General features: G+C 51.4%; 1 protein-coding gene across 1 annotated transcript in view; it reads left to right on the top strand.

Annotated features, from left to right (window-relative positions):
* The window catches only part of PDE2A (phosphodiesterase 2A), a 156,104-nt gene that overhangs the window by 123,826 nt on the left and 19,915 nt on the right, over window positions 1–12,363 (top strand). The window contains exons 7-14 of the mRNA XM_038766628.1: window positions 4,683–4,742; window positions 4,956–5,130; window positions 5,858–5,910; window positions 6,172–6,246; window positions 7,071–7,112; window positions 7,604–7,672; window positions 8,269–8,399; window positions 9,294–9,405. Of these exons, the coding sequence (XP_038622556.1) occupies window positions 4,683–4,742; window positions 4,956–5,130; window positions 5,858–5,910; window positions 6,172–6,246; window positions 7,071–7,112; window positions 7,604–7,672; window positions 8,269–8,399; window positions 9,294–9,405 (717 nt within the window). The remainder of the gene's footprint in view (window positions 1–4,682; window positions 4,743–4,955; window positions 5,131–5,857; window positions 5,911–6,171; window positions 6,247–7,070; window positions 7,113–7,603; window positions 7,673–8,268; window positions 8,400–9,293; window positions 9,406–12,363) is intronic.

Here is a 12,363-nt window from a genome sequence, read left to right as displayed (position 1 = left end):
CTCTGCACACAGTAAGTTCTCAATAAATACAATTGAATGAATGAATGAATGAACCTGGAGGTTCTCTTGGATCGCTGACCGAGGTGGCAGGGGGATTAAAAGCCTGCTGGGACAACATCTCCCAGGTGGAGGATTATCAAGATTTTCAAACCTCAGGCCTTAGACTTCCAATCTAGAGCAATGACCATGTGGGGAGTTCTGAAATGATAGATCTTTTGCTCTCGATTCCTCCCAGTACCCCATTCTTGACAAAATGCTCTAGAGCCTGGGATGGGTGGCAGGTATTTGTTAAGCACTTATTATGGGCCGGGCACTGTCCTAAGCCCTTAGATACAAGCTAATCAGATTGAACATAGTCCCTGTCCCACATGGGGCTCACAGTCTCAATCCTCCATTTGACAGAGGAGGTCACTGAGGCACAGAGAAGTGAAGTGACTTTTAGACTGTGAGCCCACTGTTGGGTAGGGACTGTCTCTATATGTTGCCAACTTGTACTTCCCAAGTGCTTAGTACAGTGCTCTGCACACAGTAAGCGCTCAATAAATACGATTGATGATGAAGTGACTTGCCTAAGTTCTTACAGCAGACAAGTGATCCTCTGTCTCCCAGGTCAGTGGTCTTTCCACTAGGCAACACTGCTTCCCATTCTTCTGGAGTCAAAGTATCCAGGCCTGAGACAAGCCTCTCCAAGCCTGGAGCTATCTCTCTTGCTCTGGCCTCTGTTCCCATCCCTCCTAAGACTGAGAAGCAGTATGGATAGTGGATAGAGATGGGCCTAGGAGTTAGAAGGTCATGAGTTCTAATCCCAGCTCTGACACTTGTATTCTGTGTGGCCTTGGGCAAGTCACTTTACTTCTCTGTGCCTCCATTACTTCATCTGTAAAATGGGAATTAAGACTATGAGCCCCATGTGGAACAGGGACTGTGTCTGACCCTATTTGCTTGTATCTACCATGGCACATAGCAAGTGCTTAACAAATACCACAATTATTATTATTGCTATTCCCCCTTTCCATGGGGTAAAGAGCAGAGCAGAAAGAGACCCACCTCATGAACTGGGGCTGGGCTCTTCATTCCTTATGCAGGGTGGGAGCCAAGGGTGAGACTCCTGGGTGTTAATTAGGAATCCTTCCCAGAAGCTCAGTCCTGAACCAAGGGGCAAGAAGGGGCACTAGGCATTTCTTGACCTGGAGATTGAATGAGGGAGCAGATTTGTGATGTGATCCATTGCTGCATTAAAGTAGGGGTGTTCTGTTACCAGGTGGCTCTCTGTAGCCCCAGAACCAGTTCTATTCTATTCTATTACTATTCTATTTATTTTATTTTGTTAATACATTTTGTTGTCTGTCACCCCCTTCTAGACTGTGAACCTGCTATTGGGTAGGGACCGTCTCTATATGTTGCCAACTTGTACTTCCCAAGCGCTTAGTACAGTGCTCTGCATGCAGTAAGCACTCAATAAATACGATTGAATGAATGAGTGAATGAACCAGTGGCTGGGAATGTCCTGGGAAAGAGCGTGCGAGTGCGAAGTTTACGATTGGTCCCAAGTCAAGCCCTGGTCTAGTTCAGCTGGCTCTGGGACACTAATAGGCAAGGGCAAGGACAGCCTGGGTCAGGACAGCCCCACAGTTCCCCATGATTCATTGTTGTTTTCCTACTCTTGCCCACTTGCCCTGCAACCCCTACCCCTGGATTGTGGCAATGTAGCCTCCAATCCACCGATCCCAAGGCAGCAATAGTTCCAAGATTCCAATGAAAATCAACGTCACCCCAAAGGCTCAACCCAAGGCTGGTTCACTGCCCCCATCCTACCCAACTTCTTCCTCTCCTCCACTACTCCTTCTCTGATGGTGCCCCCTCTTGCAGACCTGAAGCTCTGTAAGCTACAGTCCCAACCCCAAATCATCTTCTGGAATCTTGACCTCTGGCAGGATTCCAGCTTGTTCCTTCCTTTCCCTGCTCATCACCAGCCTGGCTAGGGTCACTTTTCCTCCTCAGAACTCCAGGCCCTCTATCCCCCCTTGTTGTTTCTATGCACTTCCCAAATTTCCCCTCCCTGGCAGCAGATACTGAGTTTTTTGATGATGATGATGGTATTTATTAAGCACTTACTATGTGCCAAGCACTGTTCTAAGTGCTGAGGTAGATACAAGGTAATCAGGTTGTCCCATGTGGGGCTCACAGTCTTAATCCCCATTCATTCATTCATTCAATCGTATTTATTGAGCACTTACTGTGTGCAGAGCACTGTACTAAGTGCTTGGGAAGTACAAGTTGGCAACATATAGAGTCGGTCCCTACCCAACAATGGGCTCACAGTCTAGATGGTCACAGGGAACTGAGGCACAGAGAAGTTAAGTGACTTGCCCAAGGTCACACAGCAGACAAGTGGTGGAACCAGAATTAGAACCCACAACCTCTGATTCCCCAAGCCCCTTTTTAACCCCTTGTGTGAGGCTTTAACCACAGAAGGGAATTCAGAAGTGTCTGTTTGAAACCTGATTGCTCTAAGATGACTCCTACTTCAAGTGGAAAAGATAATGCTGTCTGGGGGCTTCCAGTTGGGTTTGCAGACCAGAGTTCTAGGCTGACTATCTGCTCTGACAAGGTTCTAGACTGGCCTGCCTGTCCTGACAAGGTTCTAGGTTAATATGTCTACTCTAACAGGATTCTAAACTAGAGTGCCTGCCCTGACAAGGTTCTAGGATCAGAGTGCCTCCCCCAACAAAGGTTATAAACTGAAATGTTTGCCCTGGCAAGGTTCTAGATCAGTCAGTGTGCCCACCTCAACAAATGTTCTAGACCAGAGTGCCTGATCTGACAAGGATTACGGAAAAGTTCTAGACTAGAGGGTGTGCCAGGGCAAGGTTCTAGGCTGGAGTGTTTTCTACTTTGGATTTCTGTGCTGTAGCACCTGAACTGAATGGGGCTAGAGTAGAGTGTCTATCACTGGGGCTCTTGAATGGATAAACTGGCCACAATTTCTGTTACTCCAAGTGGAATGGGGGGATGGGGAGACTGGAGATAAAAGCACAGTAAGCTGGTTGGTTGGAAAGGGAGGAAGACAGACCTGAAAGAGACAGGACTGAGAGAGACCAGACAGAGAGACAAAGATGGAGCCAGAGAGGCAGAAGTGGATGCAGACAAGCGCAAGAGGCCACACAGTCTAGAAGTGTGAAAATGACAGGCCAGTGTACAAGTGCCAGGGCCTAGCAGGTGGGGAAAGGCTGGGCTGGGCTGCTCATTCAGCTTCTCTCAGTCAGTCAGTCAATTAATTGTGTTAGTATTACTGAGTGCTTACAGTATGCAGAGAACTGCACGAGGCACTTGAGAGAGTACAATATAACGGAGTTGTAGACATGTTCCCTGCCCTTAATGAGCTTACAGTCTAGTGGGGCTCCTGGTCAAATGCACAGAGGCTTCATTCCACATCCAGATCTCACCCTCCCTCCCTGGTCTTCCCATCCCCCTTCCAAAATACAAGGATAGAGGCAGTAAGGCTTAGTAGGGAGAGGATAGGGCTGAGAGGCAAGAGACCTGGGTTCTGGATGACCTGGGGCATGTCATTCACCCTCTCTAGTGCTCAAATTCCTCATCTATAAAATGGGGAGAATCTTCCTGTTATCTCTCCTTGTGGCAGATGGCAGTGAGGAGGAGATAGTGAAGGGAAAACCATCACTCTAGAGTGAAGCTTTGGTGGTGAATCTCACATGTCTCTGTGCCACTGAACCACTAGCTTATCCCTGAAAAGCCCCCTCAGCCAGAAGAGATGGGGAAATGGCTGACAAAGCCAGAATGGAGAATTATAACAACGCTTTTAGGAGCAAAGAAAATTTTGTAGACAAAGCACCCTCTCTGGGAAACAAATCAGACAGGGATTTAAAGGAAGCTCATCAGCCAACAGAATGCCCTCATCCTGCAATCTAGCCAACATTACATTCCCCTGTCCCTAGAGAATTCCCTGTTGCCAGCTAGGGGCATGCTGCAGGCATGCTGGAACATGCTGGGACATAGGCCTGCCCACTCGAGAAGGACTCCTTCTCCTTCCCTTCCCTTCACCACCAGCTTTGACAATGAGACCCAGATCTCTGTGGTTCCCATTGGAGCCAGCAGACCCTAGAGCTGTCCCCTCTTCCACTTCCTCAACACCCCTCTGCCCCCTGTTTCTCCCCACTCACTACTCCCAGCAGTGGCAGCCTTCTTTCTGTCTCTGGAACCTGGAACTGTCATCTCGCCCTCCAGACCTTGGGCTGGGCTCCCTCCCAACTGGCTGCAGTTGCACCCAGCAGCTGGTTGAGAAGGGGTTGGGGTCAGGGATGGAGGACAAAAAGATGGGGGTGGGGATGACCTCCAGCAGCTCTGAGCCCCAGAATGTTGTGCAGGAGCCATCTTTGAGGATTGATGCACTGCCAGTTTCTGGCCTTGCTAGAGGAGGAGGGGTGTTTGTAGGTTTTGTATCAGTAGGGTGGGGATGGAAGTGGCCTGGGGGGCTGCAGGGTGAGGTCTCAGGCAGGGCTGGGGGCTGAGGGAGCTGGGAATTGTGCTGACCAGATGGAAGGGGATGCAACGGGAGATTCCGTGGGTCATGGATTCCCTCGCTGCTCCCTTCGGTCTCTGGATGTCTTGGAGACCAGAGCCGTGCCACTCTGTCCATCAGCCCCTTTGTCCATGTCTTCCAGGTGCGCAGTGGACAGCTGGGCGACGCAGATGAACGGAGCCTGCAGGCGCTGGAGAAGCATGTGAGTCAGGACCTGGGGTAGGGGCTGGATAAGGGACCCGAAAGGGCAGGGAAAGGGGTGGGTAATCCCCTTCAATACCAACGTCATTGCCCCCGCTGCTCCGCCTGCCTCCCTGCCAACAGTCTGATGGGGGAGACAGGGCAGACCCATAGATAGAACCTCTGCCCCCGCACCCCCCAAACCCTGAGGTTCCCCTCTCCACCTGCCTTGCAGATCCTGGTGGCCCTGCGGCGGGTCAGGGCCCTGCAGAAGCCCCAGCCGACCCCCCGGCCCAGCCCTCAGGCCAGCCCAGCCCTGAGCCCATCCCGGACATCGCTGGTTCTGCCGGACCCCCCTGGAGACAGTAGGTCCTACAGCGACTTGGACCAGAAGATCCTGCAGCTGTGCGGTAAGCGGGGTGGGGCTGCAGATCAGCAGGGAACCATTGCCCACCCCCTCCCACGTCCTCCTTTTTTAAAAAAATGGCATTTGTTAAGTGCTATGTACCAGGCACAGTACTAAGCGCTGGGGTAGATACAAGCTAATCAGGTTGGACTCTAGACTGTAAGCTCGTTTATTGTGCCTGTTTATTGTTATACTGTACTCTCCCAAGTGCTTAGTACAGTATTCTGCACACAGTAAGCACTCAATAAATGCCATTAAATAATGAATGAAGGTACCTATCCCACATGGGGTTCACAGCCCTAATCCCCATTTTACAGTTGAGGTAACTGAGGTCCCCAAGAAGTAAAGTGATTTGCCCAAGTTTACACAGCAGATAAGTGGTGGTCAGGATTAGAACCCGGGTTCTTCTGGCTCCTGGGCGCATGGCACGCTGCTTCTCGGGGAAGGGAGTCTCCTGCATCTTCAGGTCCCTCTCCATTCTTCCCGGAGGTTGGGGGTCGGCCGGAATGATCTCTCGGTTTGGCCGCACCCTCATCTCCGGTTAGAGACTAGAGGCTCCCTATACTGCCCAGCTCTCACCTAGCTGGGCAAGAGCAGATTGTGGGCTCCTAGCCCTTGGGGTGGGGGGCGGATGGGGGCTGGGGAGTGTAGGACCTTGAGCCAGGCAGAGGATGGCCCTCTCCCTCCCTTTCCCTTTGTCTCTCTGCTCTCACTGTGTCCGACTCCCACAGGTGAACTCTACGACCTGGATGCCTCCTCCCTGCAGCTCAAAGTCATCAACCATGTAAGGACCCGCCCTTACCCGCTATGGAATCCCTGAGACCTATACCCCTATACAGTCCCTCATTCTCTGACCCCCAGCACCAGGGCCCCTGCATGCTCCGGCCACCGAAGTTAGCTGCCAACCATCCTGGTCTAGGCCCTAGGGACCATCTAGACTATGATGGCGTCGGAGGCTGCGGGGAGAGGGGAATGGAGATGAACAGAATCGACCTGACCCACCTGACACCCCCTCCCCGCCATCCCGCGTCCTCTGCCCTCCCAGCTGCAGCAGGAAACCCAGTCGCCATGCTGTTGCCTCCTGTTGGTGTCAGAGGATAACAATCAACTCTCCTGCCAGGTGGGTACTAGGAGACCCCTCGGGGCAGAGTAAAAGGAAGAGAGATCGGGAGGGATCTTTCAAGGAGATGGGATCTCGGGCAGATAGGGTGGTCAGTCAGTCAATTGTTTTTATTGAGAGCTTACTGTGTGCATAGCAAAGCAGCGTGGCTAAGTGGAAAGAGCCCGGGCTTTGGAGTCAGAGGTCATGGGTTCGAATCCCGACTCTGCCACATGTCTGCTGTATGATCTTGGGCAAGTCACTTAACTTCTCTGGGCCTCAGTTACCTCATCTGTAAAATGGGGATTAAGACTGTGAGCCCCACATGGGACAACCTGATCACCCTGTATCCTCCCCAGTGCTTAGAACAGTGCTTTGCACATAGTAAGCATTTAACAAATGCCTATTCTTCTTATTATTATTATTATTATTATTGGGAGAGCACAATATAACAATATTAAAGACACATTCCCTGTCCATCAGGGAATTTAGACTGTAGTTTACAGTCTACAGGGGGTCGTTCAGAATCATTCAGACTGCCACCCCCACCCTCCCCATCTCTTTTTTTTGATAGTATCTGTTAAGTACTTATTATGTGCCAGGCACTGTGCTAAGCACTGGGGTTGATACAAGCTTCATTTTCCACATGGGGCTCACAGTTGAAATCCCCATTTTACAGATGAGATAACTGAGGCCCCAAGACGTTAAGGGATTTGCCCAAGATCACACAGCTGACTCCCAGACCCGTGTTCTGTCCACTCTATCTGTGCTCTATTCTCATCTTCTTCATCTTCTTTTTGCCATGGGTTAACAAATGTCACTATTATTACTATTATTATTAATAGGTTATCGGGGACAAGGTGCTGGAAGAGGAGATCAGCTTTCCTGTGAGAATCTGCCCCCTGCCCTTGGGGGGGATGGGGGAGAGGGAGGGATGGCTGGGGGAGCGAGGAATTGGGGAGGGGAGTTGGTCTACTTCTTCCCTCCCTTCTCTTCCCCTCCCCTCTTCCCCTCCATCCCCTTCTACCACAGCTTGAGCCTCTCATGGTGGGATTTTCCCAGCATGCCCCTGTCCATTCCTTATTTCTCATCCTCTATATTGCCAGAGACCCTGATGCCATGGAAATGCGGAGATGAGGGACCTCCAATGTTACCCTCTTTCCACCCACTAGCTGACCTCGGGGAAAGCAGGGAGATGCTGGGACTGGGTGGGGGAAGTTGTGGGCAGAAGAAACCAAGGGCCTCAACATGGGGGTAGAAGGGGATATTGAATTTTGGAGCTCTGGTCCAGGCCCCGTTCCAGGGACAAGCCTTTTCCTGGGAGGTGCTGGGCCGGATGCCTATATCCCTTCCACACCCCCATCTTGCCCTCCTCCAGCTAACATTTGGGCGCCTTGGGGATGTAGTGGAGAAGAAGAAATCCATCACACTGAAGGACATCAGCTCGGTGAGTCCCACTATCCCCCATGCCCGAGCCAGCTTGGAGTCCTCTGGGCTGCCCAGGGGGAGATGCCCAGTGGGAACAGAGCAGCCTGGGGCAGAACATATGTGCATGGCAGCTTGTGCTCAATTGCCTGTGGTTGCTGAGGGAAGACCTGGATAAAGAAAATCCACCAATAATCCAAAATGCACTTCCACCTCCTCTTCTCCCTCCCCCTTCCTTGGAGAGCTGTCTGAGAGCCGGGTCACTTGTCAGGAGAAAAGCATATGAGCTTGGTTAACTAGCCCTGGGCTCATCAGGATTTGTCCACAAGGATTCAGAGGAGGCCTGGGCTCTAATCTCCCCAATTCCCTAGGCCTCAGCTAGCCTCTTCTGAATCAACCAATCAATCGGTCATATTTATTGAATGCTTATTGTGTGCATAGCAGTGGACAAGTGTTTGGGAGAGTACAATATAACATTTGGGTAGACACTTTGCCTGCCCACATTGAGCTTACAGTCTAGAAGGAGAGGAGGGCTTGGCAGAAACACCCACCTTCCCTGCCCTCTGCCTCTGTCCAGCTCTGTCTCCCCTGAGTTCTGTCTTCCTGCTTTCTCCACAGGAGGAGCTGAGGCAGCTGCAAAGCATGCTAGGATGTGAGGTCCTCTCCATGCTATGTGTGCCGGTCATCAGCCGAGCCACATCCCAGGTGGTCGCCTTGGCCTGCGCCTTCAACAAAAAGGGAGGAGAAATGTGAGTTAAGGGGCTGGGACAGCACCAAAATGGCAGTCTGTGGTGGGGAGTTAGGACTGAGGGGATATATGGTGGTGGTGGTGGTGGTAATGATATTTATTGAGTACACATTTGCTGCTTATGTGCTTGAGAAAAAACAAGGCACATTCCTTGCCCAAGAGGAGCTTGCAGTCCATCCATAGTGTGATAACGTTGCTGCTAGGCAGCAGTGAGTTGTGGTGCCAGGGGCCCAGTGAAGAGGTAAGATGGACCCAGAGACCATCCATCTCAAGGCCTCTTGGGTTTCTTGGAAGCCCAACTACTAGAGTGAAAGAGAAAGAGAATCTCCAGTGAGGGCAGAAATGGGCTGGAATTGCAGTAAGGGGGATTGAGATGAGGTAGCAGGGAACTCTTTCTGGGGGTGAGAGTCTGTGAGACACAGGAACAGAGTCTGAGGAAGGAAGTAGCATGAAGGGCAGAAGAGTTTAGGGGCTGAAAGCAGAGGATGACCAGAAAAGGCACTCTCTAGCCTCAGAACTATAAGGGGAGGATTCCCCTGGCCAGTGTTCCATCAGTGCTGGGATTGTGGGACAATCAAGCCCCCTGAAGGCTTGGGGAGAAAAACCCCTCACCTCCAGGCCCAGACACCTGTCACCCCACCAAGCAGCCCTGATGCTCGTGAACAGAGGGCAGGGGAAGGCAAGGTTTCTCCTTCCCCCCAGGATCCAGGAAGGGCTGGAGGATTCTTGCTTTGGAGCAGATGAGGAAAGGTTGGCCCAGAGAGGTTAAGCAACTTGCTCCAGGTCACAGAGCAGGCCCTCTCTCTCCCTGGACGAGAAGCACCCTTATGCCTGGCTGGGTCCCCCAGGGACCATGCCCAAGCCCTTGGCCCCAGTCTCTCTCTTCCTCTGCCAGGTACACAGATGAGGATGAACACAAAATCCTCCATTGCTTCTGCTACACATCCACAGTGCTCACGAGCACTCTGGCCTTCCAGAAGGAACAAAAGCTCAAGTGTGAATGCCAGGTGAGCAAGACCCTGCCCTTTCCTGCTCTCCCTGTCTCCTGCCCCTAGCTACTTCCTAGGCTCAGCACCCCTCAGCCAGCCCCTCTCTCAACTTTTCAGCTTCCCCATCCAAGCAGTTTTGTCTGACTCCCTGCCTTACTGGTTCATTCAGGGCCTGGCGGGGAGGGCAGCCTGGGAACCCCAAAGACAGTGATTTCTCTGCCCCAGTGGCCTGTCGGGTCGAACTTCCTCGAACTATGAGCCCACTGTTGGGTAGTGACCATCTCTATATGTTGCCAACTTGTATTTCCCAAGCGCTTAGTACAGTGCTCTGCACACAGTAAGCACTCAATAAATACGATTGAATGAATGAACAGGAACCTGACTCTGTCTCTGACCCCAACCCTGGGCCTCTCCTAGCTTTAAGTCTAACTGTTGACTTTGCCCTAACTTCAGTGGAAACTCGAAGCAGGAGGCCATCAGACCCAAGCGATACCCTCCTGAGTCAGCCTCAGAGCCCACCCAATCTAGAACTCTGGGTCCAGCAGTAGAGCCAAGAGATGGTTTGCCTCCTGGAGAACCCCAGCTCTCATTGTGGCCCCAACCTCTCCCTGACCCCAGTGTTGACTACATCACCTCAGTCTTCCCATGCCTCTCTGCCTCCCTGAGATCTGAGCTTCAGGAACACGCCCTGACCCAATCGTCCACTCCACCTCCTTGCGCGCTGTGGCCACTGCCAGCCTGGCTCAATGGCAGGGGTGAGACGGGGACTCCTGCCCAGCACTGGGCTCCCACATTGGCCCTCCTGAGCATCCCCATCTTTGTTCTATCCACCTGGGCACCCTAGGATCCAAAAAAGAGACAAGCAAGAAGCTACGGCCTTAGCCTGAAGCAGGGCTGATAAAAGATTCAAATTCAGTCCCAGATTAACCAGTTTAGAATGACATAAGACAAAATGGCTTGAAAATTGTACGGGACTGCTCTCTGCCCTAGATAGTCATGGTATGGGCCTGCCCAGAGGCAGAAGGATGGATAAGAGAAGCAGCGTGGCTCAGTGGAAAGAGCATGGGCTTGGGAGTCAGAGGTCGTGGGTTCTAATTCTGGCTCCACCACCTGTCAGCTGTGTGATTTTGGGCAAGTCACTCAACTTCTCCGTGTCTTAGTTACCTCATCTGTAAAATGGGAATGAAGACTGTGGGCCCCATGTGGGACAACCTGATTACCTTGTATCTCCCCCCCAGCACTTAGAACAGTACTTTGCACATAGTAAACGCTTAACAAATGCCATTATTATTATTATTATTATTATTATTATTATTATTATTATTATTATAAGATGACCTCTCAAGGAGTCCCGGAATCCTGAGTCCAGTACCCCACTGTAAAGTCCTGCATGGCCTGAAATTCCACGAGAAGCCGTGTGGCCTAGTGGAAAGAGCAGGGGCCTAGGAGTCAGAGAACTTGGGTTCTAATTCCGGCTCTGCCACTTGTCTGCTGTGTGACCTTGGGCTAGTCACTTCACAGCGTGGCTCAGTGGAAAGAGCCCGGGCTTTGGAGTCAGAGGTCATGGGTTCAAATCCCGGCTTCACCAATTTTCAGCTGTGTGACTTTGGGCAAGTCACTTCACTTCTCTGTGCCTTAGTTACCTCATCTTTAAAATGGGGGTGAAGATTGGGAGCCCCCCATGGGGCAACCTGATCAACTTGTAACCTCCCCAGCGCTTTAGAACAGTGCTTTGCACATAGTAAGCGCTTAACAAATACCATTATTATTATTATTATTAAATTACCCTACCTGTAAAATGGGGATCAAGACTGTGACCCCCGTCTGGGACAGGGGCTGTGCCCAACCTGATTAGCTTATATCGACTTCCGCGCTTAGTATAGTGTCTGGCACATAATAAGAGCCTAACACCACTAAAAATGTTTTTCCGAGGCTTTGCCCTCCGGCTATGTGTGCGCTCCCTCTAGTGGTCATATTGTGCACTGCAGGGATCCCGAGCGCCAGTCCAAGTGTGAGAGCAGGGGAAGGGATCATCAGAAAATCCCAGCCGAGACCACCTGAGACGTTTCGGCTGCTTTCCTTGGGAGTTTCACAGCCGGGCATCCTCACACCCGAGGCTCATTGATAAGCGACCCCCAGGCAGGGAGGCGAGACGCCTGAATCTTGGTCCTGACAAGGGCTGGGTCTCTAGCTCTCTCAGTTTCCGTCCCAGAACAGAGTGGGGTGTCAGGATGCAGGTAACTCCCCATTATCTCAGGTCAAGGGGGCAAGGAGAGTCTGAACAGCTGGAATCACAGATAGAGCAAAAACCCTCCTGTTATCCAAACGCTTCAACTCCTTCCCCCAATCCTCTTCAACCCCCCAAGATGCTATCAGCAAAGAATATTGCCCCCCCACCAATCTTTGGTTCCTTCTCCACCGACTTTTTTATGGTATTTAAGTGCTTAAAATGCACCAGGCACTGTACTAAGCGCTGGGGCCTATACAAGCTAATCAGGTTGGACACATTCCATGTCCCAAGTGGGGCTCACAGTCTTAATCTCCATTTTACAGATGGAGAAAGTGAGGCCCAGAGAAGTGAAGTGATATGCCCAAGGTCACACAACGATTAAGTGGTGGAGACAGGATTAGAACCCAGGTCCTTCTGACTCCCAGGCCAATACTGTATCCAATAATGTACTAGGCCATGTTGCTTCTTCCATTTCTTTATGCAGGGAGGGGAAGGCAAGGATCCAAATAACCCACCATTGGATGGTGGGCCCCTGGATAATGGGGAATTGTCTATCCTTGGACCTGCTGTGCCAGAGGAGGTGGGGTATTTTTTCAGGGAAACAGAGATCAGGGTTATTCATCTAGTATCCTCTGGGTCCCTAGGTGGATCAGGGCAGGAGGCACCAGGTCAACTTGTTAGCTCCCTGATTTCCTCCGTGGGAATTCTGGGGACCAGGTCCATCTGGGTCACTCCCCTCCAGACCC

This window comes from Tachyglossus aculeatus, chromosome 2, assembly GCF_015852505.1.
Source record: "Tachyglossus aculeatus isolate mTacAcu1 chromosome 2, mTacAcu1.pri, whole genome shotgun sequence".
In the NCBI taxonomy this organism is placed as follows: domain Eukaryota; kingdom Metazoa; phylum Chordata; class Mammalia; order Monotremata; family Tachyglossidae; genus Tachyglossus; species Tachyglossus aculeatus.
The sequence above is the reverse complement of the archived record's forward strand: the minus strand, read 5'-3'. Positions and strand labels throughout refer to the sequence as shown.